Source organism: Hippocampus bargibanti, linkage group LG13 (assembly GCF_051943395.1).
Source record: "Hippocampus bargibanti isolate YZ-2025 linkage group LG13, ASM5194339v1, whole genome shotgun sequence".
Taxonomy (NCBI): Eukaryota; Metazoa; Chordata; class Actinopteri; order Syngnathiformes; family Syngnathidae; genus Hippocampus; species Hippocampus bargibanti.
The window spans coordinates 21,944,645-21,971,030 of NC_142746.1; the positions used below are offsets into that span (position 1 = coordinate 21,944,645).

A 26,386-nucleotide genomic window follows, 5' to 3' on the forward strand; every position below is an offset into this window, starting at 1 on the left:
AAGCCCGCATGACAAGTCGGTTGTGGCCGAGCTAAACGAGAAGGGGAGGGGGTGTTTCAATGGCGGCCAGTGGCACTCCAAAATGCGATAGACGGGATTATCCACTAAATTTAGACCGCGTTTGAACACGCGTGTTTAGTTTAATCGCACACTGGCGATTCCCTGGCAGTGGATACCGCTCGGGGGACGCGTTTTTGGCATTGTTTTTACTCCGCGAGACGGACTTTAGGCGCTTGGTTTGAGGAATCAGGCCTAGCCGGTTGGCTAACAAACAAGCCTATTCTGGAGTTAAAAGGTAACACGGAGTACTTGCCAAACTTGGTGATTGAAATTCTACTTTTGTCACTTGAACCCATTTTTGTTTTTCATTCGTATTTGCCGACCACGATGAGTTATAAATGTACAATTCTCAACGTTTTATACGATGTGTAAACCAGCAGCTAGCACACCGTGCTAACAGCTATCGGCTAACTTTATGTGAACTTTACAACCCGATGTGCCGCTCGTAGGGTCGCCGCGTTTTTAGACGTCCCAAAGTTAATTTAATATATACGATAAATGAACGTAGCGAGTAATTTAGTCATGTAAAAGTGAATCTAATATGCGTGTTTTTTTTAACGTGTCGGGCATTAGAAGTGTGACGGAAACGTGTTGAAAGCAGCTGTTTTATTCGCGGCTGAGCTCGCTTCACTTGTGTCACTTTGTAATATCATTGAAAAGTTAAATAGGATTTTTTTAAAGCCAAACTGTGATTTTCTCCGCATCAACCTCTATTAAAATAATAGAAATAAAATGCATTTCATGTGTGATCTACAGTGATACCTTGGCTTACGAACTTAATTGGTTCCCAGACAGAGTGTAAGGTGAAAAGTGTGTATCCCCAAAATTAATTTCCTATAGGAAACCATTAAAATGAGAATAATCCGTTCCCAGGTCCCCATAAAGCATTATTTTCTACTAAATAAGACGTAAAACTACACAAAATATACATTATTTTATGTCTATTATTATTATTTATTTTTTATTATTATTATTATTTAATATATTATTATTTTATGTATATTCTATGTAGTCTACACTCTGCCTTTGAATTATCAACGTTGAAACAAGTCCAAATTTCACTGTGTTCTATCCATTTTCTTACTCTCGCTCTGTCGTCTGCCTGTTCTTTAATGTTCAAACCACCTCCCCTCACTGCTGCTTTCTTGACCAATCATGTGGCTTTAATCGAAGACTGGGGGCGGGGAATAGAGGACCAAAACAAGCCGGCTGCCATTTTCTTGTTAGGAGAACGGGCTCGTTCGCCAAGGACACATCACTCATTGTGGCAGCTTCGTGTGTATCCCAAAATGTAGTTTGTATGCCAAGATAAAATTTTCATAAATTTAAGGTTCGTCAACCGAAAAGTTCGTATGCCAAGTGGTTCGTAAACCGAGATATCACTGTAATAGCAAACAATCTGTCAACAGTTTTGGACTGTCTTCCAACACTGAGGTGACGCAGTAATGTGGTTTGAAATATTTGACTGAACATGAGCAAATAATATGGCCCAAAATTCTTCAAAGTTTATCCTGTTGCCTTGGTAACATCATAAGATATAAAAGAAGCATTCCCTTTGACAGTGAAACATATCTACCTCGACACAGAATAAAAGGTCTGTCGCCAAAGCACAAGGTGTTTTTTTAAGCCCCATAAATGGAAAAAAAGCAGCATCTATGTCCGATTTTTTTTTTTTTTCACATGTTGGCCTTGCATTTCAGGTCCCAGTTAATATGTAACATAAAGTCACCACCATGACATCCAGATTTGGGAAAACGTACAACCGTAAGGGAGGCGAAGCCAACTCCAAGTTCGAAGAAGTCTTCTCCAACCGGAAGCCCACCCTGACCACCAAATGGGGCGAAACTACCTACAAGGCCCAGCTGGGAGCCAAAAGGCCTCACGGCAAGTCGGACGAGCTCTCCAAGAGACCTCGGCTGGAGGACAGCGACAGCGAGGACGACCCGTTCGGCTTCGACAGTGACGACGAGTCCATGAGCGTCGACGAGGGCATCGCGGCCCAGACGATGGCCGAAAATGTCGCCGTTGTGACCGCGGATAGAGTTCCAAGTAAGGAGGGGGAAGGACCCGTTTTTCACGCTAGTGCGTTATTTATATACATACGGGTAACATCCGAGTCACGACCGGGTTCCGTTCCGACAAAATGGTCGTAAGTCGAGATCCATTCAAAATGGCCGATGTGGCGTTTACACTACCGGATAGTATATAATGTCAATCTGTTGTTTTTATGCGACGTTTCCTATTGAATACTATTATATACACTAAATATATAATAGATCGCAAATGCATCGCTAATAAATAGCAAATAAATCAGCAGCGGCATCCACACACGCCAGCATTCACTCAACCCGGAAGTAACTCAAATAGATAGAAAGCTAGCTAGCTAATAAATGGTTAGATAGAGAGCTCGATAACTATATAGCCAATAGATAGCTAGCTAGCCAGCTAGATAGATAGCCCACCAGCTAGATAGCTAGCCAGCTAGATAAATAGCTAGCTAGATAGATAGATAGCCAGCTATCAGAATCAGAATACCTTTATTCGTCCCGCAATGGGGAAATTTGCAAATAGATAGATAGCCAGCGGGGGTAGCTAGCAAGATAGCCACCGGGATAGCTAGCAAGATAGCCAGCGAGGTAGCTAGCAAATAGCTAGCTAGATAGCCAGCTTTCATGGCAGTTATGATTCAGAAATTAAAAAATAGCATACTCAGGAGAAATGGAGTCTGTGGCTGCTGACTATAGTTGCCAGACCTGTTGTGGTTCAATATGACTTCACATATAAGGCGTACCAGCGTATAATGCGCAGGGTTATCTCTTGAAGCAAATAACAGGTTTTGGTTGTGCCTTATAGTGCGGAAAATACGGTACTTTGAAGTGATGATGTCACACTTTGTAACATTCCTTTGTTTTCTTTTTTGTCTGCTCACAGCCAAGACAGCAGCTGACCCAAAGACGGTTGAAAATAACAAGCCGAGGTGCGTTAGCGCTCCAGAAAGCATCCAGATGCCGGCGGCGCCCACCACGTCTTTATCCAACGCAGCAGCGCCATCGGCTCACAACTCCTCAGGGACCCAGAAGACCCCCGTCTCACAACCCACTGACGTTCCAGGGGCTAACGTACACCCCCAAACCACCTTGTCCGATAATAACGCACCGCCGTCGCAAGAAACTCCAGAGCGGGATCCCCCCCCAGAACCTGTGGACAACATCCCCCCCTCCCCGTTCACCCTCAGAGCCTCAAACTGCAAGAAATACCAACCGCGCGCTCGCTCCAACAAATTATTTCGCCGAAGACGACGCGGAAGCGGCGGCGGCGGAAGCGCCGACCGCTCCCGAGAAACCCGACAGCGCGGCTTCCGCCTCGGCGAGCAACAGCGCCGGCAACGTCAAAAAAGCCGCGGGGAAGGGAGCCGGCAGGGTGCGCGACTACACGGTGCTGCACCCGTCCTGCGTGTCGGTGTGCAACGTCACCATCCAGGATTTAATTGAGCGCAGCGCCGACGAGCTGGTGTCGCCGGCCACGCCCGCCGACCTTGGCGACGCCGGACAGATGAAGAAGAAGTCAGAGGTGCAGCCGAAACCTGCCAGGTAAGTCAGGAGCACATTTGGGATTGAATCATCATCATAATAATAATAATAATAATCCATTTCATTTCTAAGCGCCTTTCAAAACTCTCAAGGTCACTTTACAGTCACAGGGCAAGACAGATAGCAAATAGATAGCTTGCTAGATAACCAGCTAATTAGTCAGATCGCTAATAGACAGCAAATAGCAAGCTAGCTAGTTAGTTAGATAGCTAATAGACAGCCAATAGATAGCTAGCTAGATAGCCAGCGAGATAGTTAGATAGCAAATAGATCGCTCGCTAGATAGCCAGTTAGATAGCTAATAGACAGCAAATAGATAGCTCACTAGATAGCCAGCTAGTTAGTTAGATAGCGAATAGACAGCAAATAGATTGCTAGCCAGCTCATTAGTGAGATAGCTAATAGACAGCAAATAGATAGCTCGCTAGATAGCAGCTAGTTAGTTAGATAGCTAGTAGACAGCAAATAGATAGCTCGCTAGATACCCATATAGTTAGATAGCTAATAGACAGCACATAGATAGCTATCTACATAGCCAGATAGTTAGTTAGATAGCTAATAGACAGAAAATAGATACCTAGCCATCCAGCTAGTTAGTTATATAGCTAATAGACAGCAAATAGATAGCTAGATAGTTAGATAGCTAATAGACAGCAAATAGATAGCTAGCTACATAGCCAGCTAGTTAGTTAGATAGCTAAAAGACAGCGATATTTATCGCCAATCAGCTAGATAGTAAATAGATAGCTAACTGCTATCTTATAGCTATTTATTAGCTGTGTATCTGGCTCGCTAGCCATCTAGCGATTGGCTATCTTTTAGCCTGCTAGCATTCTATCCATTTGTGTTCCTTCCAGGTTGAGTGAACGCTGGCGCGTGTGGCTGCCGCTGCTCACCCACAGAAAAATTTATCCTGTGACTGTAAAGTGACTTTGTGACTTTTGAAAGGCGCTTGTAAATGAATTATTTAAATTGATGCTGAAAAAAAATGAACACCAGCCCACATAGAGTGGTTTGTATTCTAACGTCGGATTTCAGTCCATCTGTTTAAAAAAAGCATCCGAAACGTCACGATTTCTTCTAGATTCCGAACCTCTTGCGTCAAGACCAAAAAGTCCAAAGCCGAGTCGAAGCTGGAATTCTTCGGCTTCGAGGACGAAGAAGCCCGCGAAGGCGACGAAGCCTCGGAAACTTCCGGCGGGGGGAAGAGCAGCTACAAGATTAAATACTTTGGCTTTGACGACCTCAGCGAGAGCGACAGCGACGACGACGACGATGACGACAACGACGTCAAGGAGAAGAAAGTCAGGGCGGCCGCGGCCGCCTTGGCCGCGCTCAGTTCGGGCGTGGACAGCCCGCATACCAGCGACTCGCAGGACAGCCAGGCCAGCAGCAATACGGGTACGCCCATTTTCAAAAAATGTCGTTGCGATCTGCCGCATAATTCCGACGTCGACATTCTCTTCACAATTTGTTTTTTTATTTTGGCTGCCTTGTGAATGCGCAACTGAGACTTTTTGTAATAATCATCATCATCATCATCATAATCACAATAATAAAAGTAATAATAATAATCACAATAATAAAAGTAATAATAATAATAGTAATAATACTAACAGTCATACTAGTAAGAGTAACAATAATAGTAATAGTAATAATAGTAAGAGTAGTAAAACTAGTAGTAGTCATAGTAATAATAATAAATATTTGGTAATAATAGGAATAATAATAGTAATACTACTACAAATAATACTAATACTAATAATTATATAATAATAGTAGCAATAATAATAGTTATAATAATAATACTAACAGTAAGAATAGTAAGAGTAATAATAATAGTATATAATTAGCGCCTTTCAAAACTCATAGACAAGACATAATTCACAATCGTCGTCCCCCCTCTTCCGCCGCAGACACTTTTGACTTCTCCGACGACTCCAGTCCGGGCGGCGCCGAGGGCCAAAAAGGACGCTCAGGGAAGCAAAGCGACAAGTCCAAGGACCTCGGCGGCGGATTCAAGAAGATCTTCAGCGGCCCCAAAAAGGTTCGCCAGTCACCATTGCGCACATCTGTCCAAAAAAATGTTGTTCTGTCAAGTGCTTTGTGGCACTTGAGGTGGTGGTGACGGCTAATAGCCAGCTAGCTAGCTATGTAGCTTGCTGGGTGGCGTTCCGTGCCGCACCACCGACGTCTCAGACCGGTGTAGTACAATATTCATGTGGTCTCCTTTGCGTTCATTTACAAAAATCACGCTTGTGTTGGGCGCCGCGGCGCTTTATTGAGATGAACGGCGAGCGCTGAATGACTTTTACTGGCGCTGGTTGCTGTTGTTTGTTTTGAAATTTAATGCCATAAATTCCCGTGTTGGGCGCTATTTACTTTGACTTTACATTTTTGAAATAGTAAGATGGGCTTTTTAGCTTCTCAGCAGATTTTCGAAACGCTTTCAAGTCGCATTGTAATTGTATTTGAGTGTGAAAACAGTCAATAGTGTCAAAGTAAAATTTTGTCACGGGCCTCATTATCGCTTCGCTTAGCTTAGCCCCGCCGGAGGCTGTTAGGACAGAAAACAATTGAATTATTTCGACATGTCATCACGTCGGACCATTCCATGCCAAATCCTGAACAGATAACCGTGCGGATGTAAATTGTTGGTGTATGTCAGTTTTTTTTTGCCGCGGGCCACACACACACAATCCAGCAGCATCGGGAGGTCGTTGTTGTCGGAGTCACACAGCAGTTTACAGCCTTAAAAAAAATTAGATTCAAAAAAACTTTATTCGTCCCACAATGGGGAAATTTGAATTCAAAAAAAGTGTATCTTTTTGTGGAATTGTAACATATCCAGCTAGCTATTTATCTAGCTGGTTAGCTATCTATCTATTAGCTATATAGCTATCTCGATGATTTGCAACTGATAACCAGGAGACAGAATGAACTTAACACAACTAGCTAGCTCTCTAGTTAGATTAGCCATCTATTAGCTAGCTATCTTTATATTTATTTGAGTTACGGGTTGAGTGAATGCTGGCGCACGTGGCTGCCGCTGCTCACCCACAGAAAAACTAAATCTGTGAAATGTATTGTAAATGAAATGTATTATTATTATTGTTGTTGTGACGGTTTCCTCTCGAGGGCCGTGATTAATTTGAGGAAGCCATTAGAATGTTTCATCTCCTCCACATACTACATGTAGAGCGCATAATAAATTAACAAATAACTATTTTCTAAGTTTGAAATCACGAAAAATAATTGTTATTGTGGTTTACATACGACAATTTTAAATTTTAGTTCAAACTTTAGCAAGCATTCCTTTCATCACTTTGCTGCTGTGAAATGTAAATTTCTCCACTGTGAGACTAATAAAGGCATATCCAATATATATCCAATATCCAATCATGGTATTTCATAATTTTGCTTATTTTCTTGCTGGGGCCGAACAAAATGATGTGATGGGCCAGATTTTGCCCCCGGGCCTTTAGTTTGACATCTGTGATCATTATGCTGACGCAACACAAAATCGCAATACGCAACACAAAAATTATAAATGAAATGTATTATTATTATTATTCTTCTCATCAAAAAGGGGCATGGGCAACCTCCATTAAACCCACACCCACCCATTTGACATTTCCACGGCACGACATGTCATATCTTGATGAAAACCAACCCTCCGCCTCTTCTGTTTCAGTCTCCCGCCAAAGCGGTGTACAACGCTCGGCACTGGAACCAGCCGGAGTCCGAAGAGCTCCCCGTGCCGGCCATGGCTCGACCGCAAACGGCCCCGGTAAGGCGCCGCCGGCACGCCACTCGACCAATTGCGTTTGTCTCTCTTTTATTTTATTTTTTGCTGCATGGAGCATTCATCACATTGCACTTCAGAGCGCCATTGAAACGACAACGTTTCACGGATGAGAATTTGCCGCCGATCGGCGGATTTCCAATTGAAAGCTAGCTAGCTAGCTAATACACTAGGTAGCTATCTAGATAGATAGCTAAATAGATTGCATTTGCAACAGCTTTCCTAATATACTTCTGTATACAGGTAACATCCGATTTACGACCGAGTTCAGGTCCGACCAAATGGTCGTCAGTCGAAATCCATTCAAAATATTAAATAGAGATTCTGAGGCTAAATGACTCGCAACCCCCCCCTCCCCCCTCCCCCCTGGTGCCATCACGCGGTCGATTGTTGTGCGAGAGTGACATGCTGGCTGGCTGGCCAAAATTGACATACGCATTGCCGGCCGTCTAGCGCGTTGCGGTGCCAGGCGTAGAATTAAAATTTTGGAAAAAAAGGGTCTGGTGGTCGTCAGCTGAGCTGGTCGTAAGTCGGATGTTACCTCTATATGCGTGTGCCCCCCGCCCCGCTTTTTTTTTTTCCAGACTTTTTTTCCTCATTTGTCATTTGGCCGCACGCCGCATTATGGAATCATTAGCAGTTTGTTACGCAATTGCCCCGTCGGCCCCTCCAGAGCACTAAGGCGGGAATATTGTTTATTGGTCTCTCAGTATTCAATGCTTTTTTTTTTGCTTTTAATTGCTCTAATTAGTCTCTTTCTCTTCGAATGGACTTGTTTGCCCCGACGGTGACCCTCCATTTATGAAAACGCCGCATTTTAATCTCACTTCACCCCCCCTCCTCCTCCCACGCAAGTCAATGTTTGCTGAGGGAACTCACAAATTGCACTGTTGTCAAGGGGGATTTTCAAAAGTTGCACTTCCTCATCTGCAAACGGCACTTATTCGGGACTTTGTGTGCCTAACAGACTATTCGCTTGCGTTAAATTGTTAAGACATGTCATTAAACAGATTTTGTAGCTGGCTGCCTGAGTTGCATTTCACTTTTTCCTGCTTTCTCCTCCCCAGGCCATCGCATCGAGCGGCGGCAATGGCGGCAATGGCGGCAAGGACAGCAACTCCAATAATAAAGATGACGGCTTGTTTAAAGCTCCTCCGCCCCCGCCCAAAGTCATTAAATCAGAGACCATCCCCACGCGACCTTACCAGGACATCGTCACGGCTCTCAAGTGCAGGAAAGAGCACAAGGAGGTGAGCCTGAACGCAACGCGGCGTGTTAAGTGAATAAAAATCTCATTATTAACTTATTCACTGCCATTCGCAAATTTATTCGGGAATTGGAAATATGAACGCCATTCCCGAATTGGTTCGGGTTTTGTTTTTTCATGCTTGGGTACAGATAAAGCGCTGGCGAGGGCCTTTGACATATTGGGGCAGCATTTCAAAAATCTCAAGGTCGCTTTCCAATCACAGGATAAGTAGTTCGATGGGTGAGCGGCGGCAGCCACAAGCATCAGCGTTCACTCAACCTGGAAGTAACTCTGATAGAAAGCCAGCTAGCTAATAGATAGCTAGCTTGATAACTAGCCAGCCAGCTAGACCGCTAATAGATAGCTAGCAAGCCAGCCAGACCGCCAATAGATAGCTAATAGATAGCGAGCTATATAGCTAGCCAGCCAGCTAGACTGCCAATAGATAGCTAGCGCTTTTCAAAACTCTCAAGGTCACTTGACAGTCACTGGATCAGTTTTTCTGTGTGTAAGCAGCGGCAGTTACACGCGCCAGAGTTCACTCAAACCGGAATAACTCAAATAAATAAAAAGCTAGCTAGATAGATAGTTAGTTATTAGATAGATAGCTAATAGATAGCCAGCTAGCTAATATATAGCTAGCTAACCAGACTCTAGCTAACCACTCTTGACCGAGCTAATCCAAGGCCGCCATTTATCATTTATCTTTTATCGCTTTGCTGCTGTGACATGTACATTTCTCCACTGCGAGACTAATAAAGGCAAATCCAATCCAATCCATTTCCGCTTACGGCGCCTTTACCCTGCAATAAGCATTTCCCTGCAAGGCGTGCGGGCAGATGCCGCGGCTTTTGCCAATTAGCCGCAATTAACCTCATTTGCCACACACCCCCCCCAACCCTCTTTCCAGCTGTACACGGTGGTGCAGCATGTCAAGCACTTCAACGACGTGGTGGAGTTTGGGGAGAATCAAGAGTTCACAGATGACTTTGAGTACCTGGAGACGGGCTTGAAAAGCAGTCAGCCACTCAACACGAGATGCCTTAGGTAAGCGTAGCCTAAACGCTTAGTTTGCCTTCTCCCATGCTATTTTTTATTTGTATTTTTTTATGTTAAATTCAATTGTGTATCTGGTGCACTTTAAAGGACAACCGACACAATTATTTTTTTTTTTCCTAACTGACATCGGAAAAACGTTTTATAGCATCTAAAATAGTCAAAACACGCAGGCTCATATTTTTAGTCAAATGCAAAAAAAACAATAAAAATGAGTTAAATTGTCCCAAAACTGCCACAAAATGAGCTCGGAAACTGGGCCGATTCAGAAAGTCCCGCCCCCTTGTTCGTGATGTCACGCCAGGATACTCCTTCACAAACTGCCTTGCTCCAGAATCAAAACAATGGCTTCAGAGAGTTCAGATTGGGAGATTTCTTGTTACTCATCCAGTTATGAATATGATTCAAATAGTTCTGAAGAGGAAAGCATACATGTTTGCAATCAATTAAAGAAGTCCTTCCGTATCAATTGGAGCCATCTGGACTCCAATGTATCACCCAGAAAATGCACAAGATGGCGCCCTAGCTCCGTTGGAAATGGGCTGATTTGTCTGCAGGGAATTTGTGGCAACTTATATCTTCCTTATGCGTGTTACCGCAATTGGCTGCGACACACGATTCACCATCGCGTTATTTATGTAATTTTCCTTCTGATTTCGCGGTCAACACAGTGTTTTTAGATGAAAAAAAGTACCCAAAATGCATTGTGTGTCACTTTCTCGGTGAGAGGCATTCCCTCCATGATGTCACGTCAGGAATCGTCACTAACTCAAAAACAAGACTTCCTGAATATTCAGCCCGAGTCTTAAAAGGTAAAATATAGCTATATGCGGTGAAATCTTTGTAAAATGCGCTCAGTCGAAGTCATTTAAAGTGATTTTACAAATTATGGGCGCAACTTGTCCGGAGGTGTCGGTTGTCCTTTAAATGAGCCGGTGAAGAGATGCCAGAATCCCCTCCTACGAATACCAGTCAAGACACGAGCATTAACGTCTTTGTTGATATTATGAGTGCCAAGTAGCTCATTAAATTGATGGAACGGATGCAAGTGCTTGTCAATTAACATTTGTCCACATTGGCGCGTCTTCTCCGGTCCAGAAAGCAACTGGTGCTTTCCGCCAAAGCTCATGCCGCATCTTGCTGCTTGGAAACGCTCCAATGATTCATTCATTTATTTATTTATTTATTTATTTAAAGGCTCCTGAGATGAAAATAATTTCATCAGCAAGAGCACGTATGATCCTAGTTTTGGATTTATTGGCTCGCTATTAGCTAGCTAGCTAGTTAGCTTTCTATCTATTTGAGTGAACGCTGCCTTGTGTGGCTGCCGCTGCTCACCCACAGAAAAAACATTATTCTGTGACCTTGAGAGTTTTGAAATGTGCTTAGAAATGAACATTATTATTATTATTATTATTAGTAGTAGTAGTAGTATTAGTATTATTAGTATTATTATATAAATCAATATGTATGTATTGTATTTTGTACAGCTGCCCACATTTCAAGCTCATATAACTCCAGAGCCATTTCATTTAGGAGTTAACTCATCTTTTTCTGATGAAAGAAGAGATTCTAAGGTTTCTAACGCTGTATTGAATATTCCGAAAATTGTATATTTTGTGGGTCCTGCAATTTGAGTGACAATGACACAAACCCTGGCACTGGAGCGGACACATTTTTTGCACATCGTCTGGCAGTGAATGAGTTAATCTCCCCGCCCCGAGTCGATGGTATTTCTTCAAATGGTGGAACATGATTGGAAGAGACCCATCCTGACAAACGATTCACCTTTGTCATTCTTCCCCACGTGTTGCAGTATAATCAGCCTGGCGACACGTTGCGCCATGCCCAGCTTCAGGATGCATCTACGGGCAAGAGGCAAGGTGGCGCAGGTCTTCAAAATGCTCAGCGACTCGTCGCAGCACCCGGTCAGTCCTAAATCTTGTCTGAATTTGGATTCTCCCGCCAGGTTCCTGTGTTCGCTCACTTTTTTTTTGTCCATCAGAACCTGGCCTTGTGCACGGCGGCGCTCATGTACATCTTGAGCCGCGACCGCCTCAACATGGACCTGGATCGCGCCTGCCTGGAGCTGATGATCAAGCTACTAGAGCTGGACCAGGACTACCCGGCCCACCAGGACCAGCTCACCGCCAAGGAAGTCGCAAAAGTCAAAGAGAAGATCCGGAAACTGTGTGAAACGGTCCACAATAAACATCTGGATCTGGAAAACATCACGGTGCGTTGGAAAGCTACTTATTAGCTACCTAGCTAGCTATCTATTTGCCATCCATTTGCTACTTATTAGCCATCTAGATGGCTGGCTAGCTATCTGGCTGGCTATCTATTAGCTAACTATCTGGCTGGCTAGCTATCTATTTAGCTAGCTACCTCGGTAGCTAGCTATTTGCTATCTACCTTATGAGTTTTGAAAGTTGCATAGAAATGAAATGTATTATTATTATTATTATTATTATTTGCGATCTATTTGCTATATATTAGCTATCTTGCTCGCTGGCTAGCTATCTGGCTGGCAATCTATGAGCTATCGAGCTGGCTATCTGTTAGCGTAATGGTTATCTAGCTATCTAGCTAGCTATTTAGCCGACTATTTGCTGAATGGCTATATGTCTATTTAGCTCGCCATCTATTAGCTATCTAGCTATCTAGCTATAAGCTAGCTAGCTCGCTTTCTATTTGAGTTACTTCGGGGTTGAGTGAACACTGGCCGCTGCCCACCCAAAGAAAAACTGATCCTGGGACTGTAAAGTGACCTGGAGAGTTTATTGATTTATTGATTTTCTCTTTTTCTAGACGGGTCACCTTGCGATGGAGACGTTGCTCTCTCTGACGTCCAAAAGAGCAGGCGATTGGTTCAAGGAAGAGCTACGACTCTTGGGAGGTTTGGACCACGTTGTCGACAAAGGTACATCACGTTTTGAATATCCAAATAGACGTCATGGCAACGTCAAGAGGACAAAAAAAACCTTCACAAGAAATGTGATATCTCCTCATTGCGATCAGGCTTCTTTCTAAATTGGACAATTCTTATCAAATACAGTGATGCCTTGGCTTACGAACTTAATTGGTTCCCAGACAGAGTGTGTAAGGTGAAAAGTGTGTATCCCAAAAAATAATTTCCCTTAGGAAACCATTAAAATGACAATAATCCGTTCCCAGGTCCCCATAAAACATACATTTCAACTTAATAAGCCTTAAAACTACACAAAATATACATTATTTTATGTATAATAAATGTGCTATGGTATTATAATTAAAGAAATAAACTGTACTGGATAATAAAGTGGTTTTATTGACCTTTGTGATGGTCATTGATGGCTTGATGGAATAGATAGCCTTTTGCATAAAGTGTCTCAAGGAGGATTGACAACTTTGTGACACATTTTGGGACCTGCCGAGTAAATAAATCTATTTGAAGAGGTGCTTTCCCGTCTTGACTTATTGGATGTGCCAATTAAATTGTTGTCTGCTTCGTTTGTGTCGTAGTGAGGGAGTGCGTGCAAAACCTGAGCCAAGAGGACGACAAGGAGAACCTCGTGGCGGCCCTGTGGGGAGCCGAGCGATGTTTGCGCGTACTTGAGAGTGTAAGTACAGTAGGAGGCTTTTCGTCTCAAACGTTATATCATAGACATCCTTGCATTGAGAGTTTGCATTGAGAGTCAAATAAATAAATCAATAAAATGTATTATTATTATTATTATTTTTATTATTATCATTATTATTATCATTTTCTAGCTCTTTGCTATCTATTACCGCTGGCTGGCTAGCTAGCTATCTGTTCACTCTCTAGCTGGCTGGCTATCTAGCTGGGTATCTCTTGGCTAACGATTGGCTAGCTAGATAGCTTTCTATCCATTTCAGTTACTTCACGGTAGAGTGAACGCTGGCGCGTGTGGCTGCCGCTGCTCACTCACAGAAAAAATATCCTGTGACAGTAAAAGTGACCTTGGGAGTTTTGAAAGGCACTAAATGAAATATATTATTATTCTGATTATTATTATTATTGCTGTCACCTCTGGGTTGCGACAGGTGACGGTGCAGAATCCGGAAAACCAGGGCTACTTAATTGCCTACAAGGACTCGCAGCTCATCGTCTCCTCCGCAAGGTGAGTCGACAAAACCCGTCTTGTCAAAAGCCAAATTGGGCTCGCCCCTCACACTTTTGGGGGGGATTTCAGGGCGCTGTGCTACTGCGAGGATATGATCCAGCGATATAGCCGAGCGTTGAACAACAGCTCCTTGTCGGCCGAGTCGGGCGCCACCTCGTTGCCCCATTGCAGCTTCAGCAACGTGGGGAAGGCGGTGGAGGACTGCATGAGGGCCGTCATCGGCGTGCTGCTGAACCTCACCCACGACAACGGTATCTTTTGGACCGTTCGGTGGGATTGTGTCTCTTATCTTCCAGTGTCTTAAACGATTTTGTTTTTGCCTGCAGAGTGGGGAAGCACCAAAACAGGTGAGCAGGATAAGCTCATCGTTACGGCGCTGAATTGCGTTCTGCGGGTTCCTCGCTTCATCCCTCAGGAGCAACGGTTCGACGTGCGAGTGCTGGTAAGAACATTTTTGAAGACAATCATTCAGCTTACGAACTTAATTGAAAATGTGTGTAAGGCGAAAAGTTCGTTTGCCAAACATTTATTTCCCATAAGAAACCATTAAAATGAGAAAAGTCCGTTTCCAGGTCCCCATAAAACATACTTTTCTACTAAATAAGCCTTAAAACTACACAAAATATACCTTATTTTATGTTTTACAAATATGCTATTGGATTGTAATTAAAGAAATAAACTACTGTGTAATAAAGTCATTTTATTGACTTTTGTGATGGTCGTTGATGTAGTTGCCTCTTGACGATATCCGAGTGAAGTTGCCGTGCTTTCTCAGCGATAATACCCTCACACACTGTCCCCTGCTAGCTGCTTTTCGTTAATCCAAATCAGAAGAAGTTTTTCAATCTCTTCTATTGCTTAGACAACATAGAAACATCCTTAGCCACACGTAGCAATGGTCGACATAGCATACTGGTACTGGGACGCTAAGTCACACAAACGCACGCCTTGTTCGTGTTTTTCGATCATCTACCTCTGCACAACCGTAATTTTCTTTTATGTCCTCTTCGGCTTAACACTAGCCTGTGGTGTGGTCTTTTTCGGTCCCAAAAAAGCAAAAGAACTCCACTCGATAACAAACCACGTCTGCACTCAAAGAAAGGTGGTGACGAAAACTAGTCCGCCAGCCATCCGTGTGTTTCCCGAAAACTAGTTTGTATGCCAAGATTATATTCTCGCGAATTTAATGTTCGTAAGGCGAAAAGTTCGTGAACTAAAGCGTTCGTAAGCTGATGTATCACTCTATAAATGTAAAAAAAATCATTCACATGTTCCGCTCCTTTGTCCAGGGTCTGGGCCTGCTGATTAATTTGGTGGAGTACAGCTCCAGAAACCGCCACTATCTGGTAGACATGGAGTACGACATGGATGACTTTTGCCTGGAGGACAATCTGGCGCAGGCGGCCGACCCGGCGGACCCGGCGGACGCCTCGGTCGAGACTCGGGAAGACGGAGCGGAAAAACCAGAGGCCTCAAAACCCGAGGCCTCAAAACCCCAGGCCTCCGGCGCCTTGGCGGCCTTGGTCAAGGTAGGGGAACGTATTCCGTCATTGCCGGAAGAATCGCTGCAGGGAAGATAAAAAAATATATTGTTCCATTGGAAGCTCTTCTTGGAGAGAGAGCGCGCCGCCATCTTGGCCGAAGCCAAAACGGACGACCTGATCAGCGAGGCGCCAAAGCCGCAGGACCAGAGCGGCGAGTGGAAGGAGACCATGGGGGAGATCCAGTGGGTGGCGGCCGAGCCCAACGACAGCCAACCCCAACCGGAGAATCCTAAGAAAGACGAGGAGGACGAAGAATTGGACCTAAACAAAGGTAGATACATGCTTCAATATGTTATTTTGATGGACGGTCATACCTCGGTTTACGAACCGCTTGGCTTACGAACTTTTCGGTTTACGAACGTTAAATTTAAGACAATTTTACCCTGGAATACAAACTATTTTTCGGGATACACAATGAGTGATGTGTCGTTTGCGAACGAGCCCGTTCTCCTAACAAGAAAATGGCAGCCGACTTGTTTTTGTCCTCTATTCCCCGCCCCCAGTCTTCTGTTAAAGCCACATGATTGGTCGAGAACGCAGTATTGAGGGGGGGGGGGGGGGGGTTCAACATTAAAGAGACAAGCAGACGACAGAAAACAGTGAAATTAGGACTTGTTTCAACTTTGATACTTCAGAGTGTAGACTGCAAGGTTAAAATTCTCATCATTCAGGCTCCACAAATAACAGGCAAAAGCCATCTGTACCCTTGATGGAAAAAGCTAAACAGAACACAATTGATGAGGAACAAGGTAAAATTATCGCAGAGAAAGCACCGACAAGGGATCATTCCTCAAGGTGGTGAAAGCCATCAAGGACCATCACAAAGGGCAATAAAACGACTTTATTATATTGTACAGTTTATTTCTTTAATTATAATACCAGAGCACATTTATTATGCATAAAATAAGGTATATTTTGTGTAGTTTTAAGGCTTAGAAAATTAGAAAGTACAAACTTATGTTTTATGTTTGGGGACCCAAATTAATTTTTGGGATACACACTTTTCGCCTTAAACACTCTGCCTGGGAACCAATTAAGTTTGTAAGCCAATGTATCACTGTATTTATTTATTTTTAAGTCATGCAGCTGGTTAAGGTTTATTTTCGAACCCCCCTTGAAGCTTTGCAGCATGCCGGCAAGCACATGGAGGACAGCATCGTGGCCTCCTACACGGCTTTGCTCCTGGGATGCCTCTGCCAAGGCAGCCAGGTGAACGTGACTACTGTGAGACGACACCTCCCCAAAGGAGACTTCTCCATCATGACAGAGATGCTCAAGAAGTTCCTCAGCTTCATGAACCTCACGGTGAGTATCAACGTTGTCCTCGATGGTACTAATTTTTTTCAACAAAATATAGGCTCACATGCAGATCAAACCTCTAAAGATGGAGGACACTGATTTGCTGTGGCGACCCCTTCAAGGGAAAGCCGAAAGGAAAAGAAGAAGAAGATAGGCTCATTGCCAGATGTGTGCAAAAATGTGTCCACTCCAGGGCCAGAGTTTTAATCATTGTCACTCAAATTCCAAGACCCACACAATATTGAGTTTTAGGACTACATAAACATTCAATGCAGCGTGAGAAACCGTACACTCTCTTCATTTATCTGATAAAACAGTTAATTCCTAAGTTGTAATGGTCTGGAGTTATCTGAGCACAAAATGGGGACCAATGTACAAAGCACAAATTTTAAGACTGCATCAACATCCAATGCGGCATAAGAAACCGTAGACTCTCTTCTTTTATCTGAAGAAAAATAGTTAATTCCTAAGTTGTAATGGTCTGGAGTTATCTGAGCATGAAATGGGGGCGAATGTACAAAATACAATGCAATATATAAATACTGGTTTATATAGCGCTTTAACAACGGCTGAAGCTATAACAAAGCGCTAACATGCGAAAAAGGCCAGAGAGAGGTCTGACCAGCGCAGTGTGTAACTGCTCACCCCTCCCCTCTCTGCTCATTGAGAATCTCAAAGATACGCTTCCTTTACGCAAGCTAGTAGCATGATTGAAATCGCAACTTTTTAAATATCCTTTGGTTATTCACCCATGCTAAATATATAAACACCCGCACAAAACCACGATTAGGAGTGTGACACGATTCTAGGCTACTTAATTTCAGGGAGTCGGTTACACAACCGCTCCCAATTTCCCATGTGGCCCTGTTGTTTTTGTGTCTGCCTCCCAGTGTTCGGTGGGCACCACGGGGCAAAAGTCCATCTCCCGGGTCATCGACTATCTGGAGCACTGCTAACGGCGGACGCAACACTGAAGCTAACGCACCCACCGCACAGCACAGCCATGGGGACATGTCGGGTACTCTCAGACCAGAACCGCGTGGCGAGCTCAAGGGGCGGGAGCGCCGCCCCTTGAGTGACATACAACTGAACCAAAGCCAGCGCTCCCCCCGCCCCCCTCGGGGGGACTCAGTGGCCAAGGGAGGAGGGGTTGATCTACGTAACATTGAATTTCACGGATGGTTCCATTTTAGTTTTTGCCTTTTATTCAACCCCCATTTTAAAAATATTTTACAGTGATACCTCGGTTTACGAACCCCTTGGCTTACGAACTTTTCAGTTTACGAATGTTAAATTTATGAACATTTTACCTTGGCATACAAACTATTTTTCGGGATACACACGGAGCTGCCACATTGAGTCATGTGTCGTTCGCGAACGAGCCCGTTCTCCTAACAAGAAAATGACAGCCGACTTGTTTTTTGTCCTGAATTCCCCGCCCCCAGTCTTCGGTTAAAGCAACATGATTGGTCAAGAACGCAGTAGTGAGAGGAGGTGGTTTGAACATTAAAAAGACAGGCAGATGACAGAGAGAGAGTGAGAAAATGGATAGAAAACAGTGAAATTTGGATTTGTTTCAACTTTGATAGTTCAAAGGCAGAGTGTAGACTGCATGGTTAAAATATCCCATCAATCAGGCTCCACAAGCCATCTGTACACTTGATGCAAAAAGCGATCAACCCAGCTAAACAGAACCCAATTAATGAGGAACAAGGTAAAATTATGGCAGAGAAAGCACCGACAAGGGATCATTCCTCAAGATGGTGAAAGAAGAAGGCTACGTTCCTCATCAAGCGTTTAATGCTGATGAAAGCGGTCACTCCATTCCATCAAGCCATCAACGACCATCACAAAGGTCAATAAAACCACTTTATTATATGGTACAGTTTATTTCTTTAATTATAATACAATAGCACATTTAATACACATAAAATAAGCTATGTTATGTGTAGTTTTAAGGCTTAGAAAAGTCGAAAATGATGTTTTATGGGGACCTGGGAACGGATTATTGTCATTTTAATGGTTTCCTATGGGAAATTAATTTTTGGGATACATAGTTTTCACCTTACACACTCTATCTGGGAACCAATTAAGTTCGTAAACCAAGGTATCACTGTACATCAAAAACCAAGAGTGGTGGATATGACTGACTAGCATAAAGAAACAATCATTTTCATCCGTGAACTTTAAATATTTTTTCCCCTCACATTTTCCATTTTTAATTCTTCTTTTATTTGAATTTCATGAATTCCGAATCCACTTAGAAATTAATTTGGATCTGTTTGTGTTTTGTTTTAGATTATTTAAATCCAACAACTCAATACGTAGTCTCACAATGAATTTTAACTTTACAGATGTGGACTACTATGTGTGCTTTTAAAAAATATATTTTTAATTTAATTATCGCTTATTTTATTGTGTCGTCTAAAAAATTTTAAGCACACTGAATACATCTTCAACTCAATTTCAATCTTTTTTTTTATGATTTAACATCTCTGTGATTTCACCGCCGGACTTGTGGATAAAGCATATTTGCCTCGCAGCAAGGAGTTCTGGGTTTGATAATAATAATAATAATAATACATTTAATTTCTCTGCGCCTTTCAAAACTCTCAAGGTCACTTTACAGTCACAGGTTAGGTTTTTCTGTGGGTGAGCAGTGGCAGCCACATGCGGCAGCGTTCACTCAACCCCGAAGTAACTCAAATAGATAGTTTTGAAAGGCGCTTATAAATGAAATGTATTATTATTATTAATAGATGAATGGATGCTTTAGTTGCTTATTATCAGCTATTATGTAAGACAATTAATTTGTTTAAAAAAAACATAGTTCTCTGTATGTCCAGCCATCTGTCCGCAAGTTTCTCCTCACCTTTCACAAATATTTATACAACCCCGCTGACCCCACGCGTTGTCATTTTTAGCCATGCGCGACCGCACCGCGGACGTCACCCGCTCGGCCTTCCCGGGCCACCAGCCCTCAGTGATGAACTTTAACCTTGCAAAATGTCTGCTCTGTATGGAATTGTAGAATGTAAATACTCATGTACATAAGCAATTGATTGCCAGTGACAAAGATGCTTAGACTACTTTTTGCCCCGCCTCCTCCCCAACTTCTACTTCCTGTCTTCCCTCCTCCCACCTACCTGGAAGCTGATGATTTTATTTTATACAATATTTGGAAAAAGAATCAAGGAGTGAAAAAAAAATGTTTGTACCCATTTCTGTGTAAATAGTAATGGAAAAAGTAAAAAAGAAAAAAAACAGGCTTTGACTTTATTTACTGTTTCGGTTTTTTTTAACGGCGGGAAAACGCGCACAGCTGACTTCACTTGTTATTCCAAAGCCCACCCCAGAACTGGTAAGATGGCGTCACGGTTAGCTTGCGATTCAAACCGGTATGGATACAGTCAAAAAGATGAAATTGTAAATATTTATGTACAGCAAACTATCGTAACTGGTTAGTGACAACTGAACTACTTTCCGGCTACTTTTGTGATGCTAATCATTCTGTTAGCTTGATAATTAAACTCATAGTAGCAAATACATGTACTGAAATCGCTTCCGCATTGAGAAGCAAATAACGCGAGAGCAATGAAAACTGCGATCGTTCTTTAAGCATTGATATTGACGAATAGATTCTCGCTTAGTGTGGTCATGTCTGCCATATTTGATGTGGCGGGCCCCTGTAAACTAATGTCAATTTAAAAAAGGAGACTTACGTTTTATAAAGTTATCACTCTTTTGTCAATCTATTTACACTCACCTATAGATTTGAGAACGAAATTAGCACCAAAATAAACATGTCGTCTTAAAATATGATTTATTTGTTAATCACCATATAAACAGTGTTAAACTTCTGTGTAAAAAAATCTGCATAACTAAAATAATTTCTTCTGAGACATTCATAAGTGATATGATGTACTTTTCATATACTGTGATGCCTTGTAATGATAATAATTTCATTATCACTTGATGTGTTTTTACCGGGCAAGATTTTATGACTCCATTTACGACTTCCTTCAACTAAATAATGAAATAGTTTTTGACAAAGGTGGTGGCGATTTGACTTGCTTGAGACTAACGTCTGTTATGTAGTCATTGGTACGCAATACAGTGATACCTTGGCTTATAAACTTAATTGGTTCCCAGACAGAGTGTGTAAGGCGAAAAGTGTTTATCCCAGAAATTAATTTCCCATAGGAAACTATTAAAATGAGAATAATCCGTTCCCAGGTCACCATAAACCTAATTCTCAACTAAATAAGCCTTAAAACTACACACAATATACCTTATTTTATGTATAATAACTGTACTATGGTATTATAATAAAGTGGTTTTATTGACCTTTGTGATGGTCGTTGATGGAATGGAGTGGCCGCTTTCATCAGCATTAAACACTTGATGAGGAACGGAGCCTTCTTCTTTCACCATCTTGAGGAATGATCCCTTGGAGGTGCTTTCTCTGCTATCATTTTACCTTGTTCCTCATCAATTGTGTTCTGTTTAGCTGGGTTGATAGCTTTTTGCATCAAGTGTACAGACGGCTTGTGCGGGTTATTTGTGGAACCTGATTGATGGGATATTTTAACCTTGCAGTCTACACCCTGCCTTTGAACTCCGATTGATAGAATATTTTAACCTTGCAGTCCACACTATCAAAGTTGAAACGAGTCCAAATTTCACTGTTTTCTATCCAATTTTTCACTCTCTCTCCCTGTCGTCTGCCTGTCTCTTTAATGTTTAAACCACCTCCTCTCACTGCTGCGTTCTCGACCAATCACGTGGCTTTAACCGAAGACTGGGGGCGGGGAATAGAGGACAAAAAAAATGTCGGCAGCCATTTTCTTTTTTGGAGAATGGCTTCACTCTCTCTGTGTCTGTAACCCCCACCCCCTCACTGCTGCATTCTTGACCAATCACGTAGCTTTAACCGACGACTGGGGGCGGGGAATAGAGGACCAAAACAAGCCGGCTGCCAGTTTCTCGTTAGGAGAACGGTCTCGTATCCCGAAAAATAGTTTGTATGCCAAGGTAACATTTTCATCAATTTAACATTCATAAACCGAAAAGTTCGTAAGCCAAGGGGTTCGTAAAGCGAGGTATCACTGTCCACGTTATTGCCCATATTGTAGTGAGCAGACCGACTCTTCAAACCCACTTTAATAATTCCATTTCCGATTGTTTTGGTCATCAGTCCACATCCCTCCCACTACTCGCCCTTTGGTAGCCTTTTGTAATTGTGATGGAGGGCAGTGGGAGTCCATCTCGCTCGGCTTAAAATAGTTTCTTTTTTTTCGGGAGGCCAAGCGCTCCGAGAGCTCAGAAGAGGGAAGATGAGGTGAAATGATGCTGCCGCCATTGCCGCCCCGGGATTAATTTGGAAGCTGTCAATCAAAATGTCTCTCCAGCATCCACATCTGGTTTGACTACGCGGCCCTATATGGCTTGGTAGGATTCAGCCGACAGGTGTTTTCATGCTCCTGATGGGTCACTAGGGGGCGATAATGCTCTGCTGTGGTCTCAGAATTGCTTTATTTTCGTTATTTTTCTCTCTTTTCTTTTTATTTTCTTTTTGCACACACCTCATCAGTGGTGTTGCTTGCTGATTTGGCCTCAAGCTGTAAGGATGCTCATCTTTGGAGACGTACATTGCCTTCATCTCGCTCGCACACTCCACTGGAATGTGCAACACGCATGCAGTCCAAAAAAAATGGGTGCCTTTCTCCTCTTGACGGAATTTCATCTGCGCATTTATTTTAATCTGCCCTCATTAGGGAGCATCGAGTAAGGTTGGGCAACCTTTTGAAAAGTCAGACTTGCTACTCGGGTACTGATGAATGCAAAAGGCCTACTACCAGTTTGATACGCTTCTGAAATGACCTTTGTGATCATTATTAGCCAATAGCTAACATTAAGTATGTGCATCTGTCTAATACAAATACAAATGTACACATGTATATATATTTATATTTATATTTATATTTAGCATTGCCTGCTTGCATGTGCTGATAGCCGCTATCTATCTATCTATCTATCTATCTATCTATCTATCTATCTATCTATCTATCTATCTATCTATCTATCTATCTATCTATCTATCTATCTATCTATCTATCTATCTATCTATCTATCTATCTATCTATCTATCTAGCTAGCTAGCTAGCTATATAGCCAGATAGCTTACAGCCAGCCAGTAAGACAGCTAAGAGCTAGTCAGCTAGGTAATAGATAGCTAATAAATAGCTAATAGATAGCCAGATAGCCAACAGCTAGACAGCTAACAGCTAGCTAGCTAATTTAATTTATTCTCAACCTTTCCTTTCCGGATCATACATGTTAAAGTTAATTCAATAATAATAATAATAATAATTTCATTTATAAGCACCTTTCAAAACTCTCAAGGTCACTTTACAGTCACAGGATAAAGTTTTTGTGTGGGTGAGCAGCGGCAGCCTCACGCGCCAGCATTCACTCAACCCGGAATAATTGAAAAAGATAGAAGGCTAGCTAGCTGTTCTGGTTGGTCCTCTCATCCTCCCGTCTGCCCTTGCGTGGTAGCTTAGCGACCTCCGGCGCTCATGAGTGATGAACTGCCACCGGGCAGCGTTGGTGGACGCGGGCGTTGCGGCTAACGGAGCTTCCCCGTGGCTTCACAAAAAGCAAAGTCGGGCATTAGCGGCGCGTGAGCTCCTCGAAACAAACTCTAAACGGAGACTTTTGTGTGTCTCTCCACATTTAATGGTCTCTGCAAAACGCCCTCTTCGAAACCCCCCCTGCGGGGTTGCCGAGGACGCGAGCTAAACTTGCGCTACAGACGTAAACGAGGAGGAAGAAAGAGGCCCAGTTAGTTGGATGACACACATTTTTTCTTCCTCTAAAATGAATACATAAATAAACAAGAATTTGTGTGTGTGTGTGTGTGTTTTAACACAGGCAATTCAATGTTGTTGTTAGCATGCTAGCGTTAGCCTTTTGGCAAAGTTGCCATATTGGGAGACGGGTTTTACTGTTGACGTAACATTTTGTGATATTTGATAAATGAATAAATAAATAAATAAATAAAGAACAATTAGCAAAAATATGTTTGTGTTATTTATTTTTTTACAAAAGCAACTCTGGAGTCTATTCAATGTTGTTGTTGTTAGCATGCTAGCGTTAGCCTGTCGGCAAAGTCAATACATACAGATTGGTTTATATAGCGCTTTAACAACAGCTGAAGCTGTAGCAAAGTGCTAACATGGACAAAAGGGAAACACTGCCCCCTCTGCGGAAAGCCAACAACATTACCAGAGGTCTGACCAGCGCTTTATCGGCATCCAAACAAGAAAAAACTAAACCGAACAACCATTTTTTTGTACTGTGATGACTCGATTTCGCGCCGGACGACAATAGCAAGCGGCTGGAGACACGAACGTGTTTGGCGTTTCAAGTTGTACAGAACAAAAAGCAATTAAGCCGCCCGCCTTCACACGCTGGCCTCTATCTTCCCGATGAAATATGTCAGGGATAATTATCCTTTCTCATCATCATTTTTTTTTCACGTGGGTCCATGCGCATCTTGTTTCTCGTGGCTAGCCGCTAATGGCTACTTGCCAAATTTCCCAACTCCGACCCAAAAACTAGTTGGGGAAAAACTTGGGAATTGTGACGTAAAATGGACGCGTTCTGTCCGTGCTGTCAATCATTTTCCGGCCGTCAAGCGTGAAAATATTGACGATTGACCCGGTGAGGAACTTGCTTGTTTCCACATGATTTTGTTGTTCTACTTATTCATGCGTGCGTGCGTGCGTGACTGAAAAAGAACGAGTTGACTTTGATAAATAAACAAAGAAAAAGTTGAAGTTCACCTTTTGAAAATGTTGCTTCTTATTCTTCGGGGACAAAAAAAAAAAAAAAAAAGATTTTCTTTTGTTTTGTTTAACGGGGCATAAAATTGGAAAAATGATGCACAATGTTTGTTTCGATGTAGTCATCCACCATCCACTGCGAAAGCCGTGTTTATGTATTTATTTATTTGTGTATTTATTTGTTATGTATTTATGTTTTACTATATTTTTTATACTTTGGATCTTAGTGTGCAAAGTCAATCTTCTCTTTAAAAAAAGTTTGTATTTTACTATTTATGTATTTGTGTGTTTGTTTATTTTTTTTTAATTTATGATAACCTTTTCAATCTTTATGCATGTATTTATGTATTTGTTTATTTATTTGCTATATATAACTATATTTTTAAAACTAGTACTTTGGATACTATAGTGGGCAAATTCACTCTTCTCTTTTTCCAAAATTTATTTATTTATTTTTAGTTTTATTTATGAATGTGTTCGTTTATTGAATTTTATTAATTTTATTTTTATTTTAATTATTATTTATTTATGTATTTATTTATGAATGTGTTCGCTTATTTATTTTTATTTTTATTTTTATTTTTACTTTACATATATATATATATATATATATATATATATATATATATATATATATATATATATATATATATATATATATTTTTTATATATATGTCTATTTGTCTATTGGTCTATTTATCTATATATTTATGTATTAAGTATATATTTAAAACCAGTACCTTTCTGAAAAATATCTGTGAGTGAGTTGAAACAGCCGAGCTAATATACCGTCCCTAATAACCGCCCCCGTGTGGACTTTGTCCACCTGGGTGAAGATTCAGAGCCACTTTCAACAAACTGGTGCTTTGGAACAACCTGATTAATATATGAAGTGCTGCATCGGTGAGTGAAAATGCTCATGCTGTCATTAACGGGCACGATTCTCATCATTACACTATTGAGCAATCTCTTAAAATCATTTGTTTTCTGTGTATTCGATTAATTTTTAATCCTCTGGGTATTTTCATGACTGCTGTTTGAAAATTATGCTTGTGAAAATTATGAATATGTTCACGAACATGATTGTGCCGTAACCATGGAAGCAGCAGTGGTCATTCAGAATGACAATGCCGATTCCGGTGACCATTATACACCCCCCCACCCCCCACACTTAATGAGTGTAAGCCCTTTTGTCAGAAGCAATTTCTCTCTCTCACACACACACACACACACACACACACACACACACACACACACACACACACACACACACACACACACACACACACACATTCCTGTTTCAACGGTTTTGTGAGGTCCACCGTTGCTAAGTTTCTTTCTAAGAAGAACTAGAGTTACACTTGAAAACTACACATCACCCCATTTCCCACTTCAACTTTTTTAAAAAACAAAGCAATAAAAAGTGGACTTGAAAGTGAAATAACAGCAGGAGTGGGCTTTCTGAATGGGTCCATTCAAAGTCCTCACCCCTGTGGTGAATTTGGTTAAAATATCATTTTTACTTTTTGTGGTATGAACTTTTTCCTCTCGTTAACCACGCACACACACACACATACAAAAACACACAGTGAGTAAAAAGTGTGTGTATCCAAGTGAAATGAAAATACACAGCAACAAATCATTTTGGGTGAATTTGTGAGGACCTTTTTGAAACTTTAACAGATGCATATAGAGACCCTCTAGAAGCCTTTAGCATGAAAATCTTGTGAGGACCTTTTGGCCGGTCCTCACTTGTCAAAAATGTCCTCACTGCGTATGGTATAAAATGTTAGTGGTCCTCACAAG

General features: G+C 42.0%; 1 protein-coding gene across 1 annotated transcript; it reads left to right on the plus strand.

Moving 5' to 3' along the window:
* Window positions 1-27: 27 nt before the first annotated feature.
* Window positions 28-19,997, plus strand: wapla (WAPL cohesin release factor a). Its single transcript, XM_089012148.1, is given in 20 exon segments — window positions 28-295; window positions 1,761-2,109; window positions 2,992-3,344; window positions 3,346-3,650; window positions 4,735-5,051; window positions 5,567-5,697; window positions 7,345-7,440; window positions 8,523-8,705; window positions 9,615-9,751; window positions 11,577-11,688; window positions 11,766-11,996; window positions 12,572-12,683; window positions 13,265-13,362; window positions 13,808-13,884; window positions 13,957-14,138; window positions 14,214-14,329; window positions 15,177-15,416; window positions 15,492-15,702; window positions 16,552-16,736; window positions 17,621-19,997. Coding segments are annotated over 19 exon segments (3,468 nt in total). The 5' UTR covers window positions 28-295; window positions 1,761-1,793; the 3' UTR covers window positions 17,687-19,997.
* The last annotated feature ends 6,389 nt before the right edge of the window (window positions 19,998-26,386 follow it).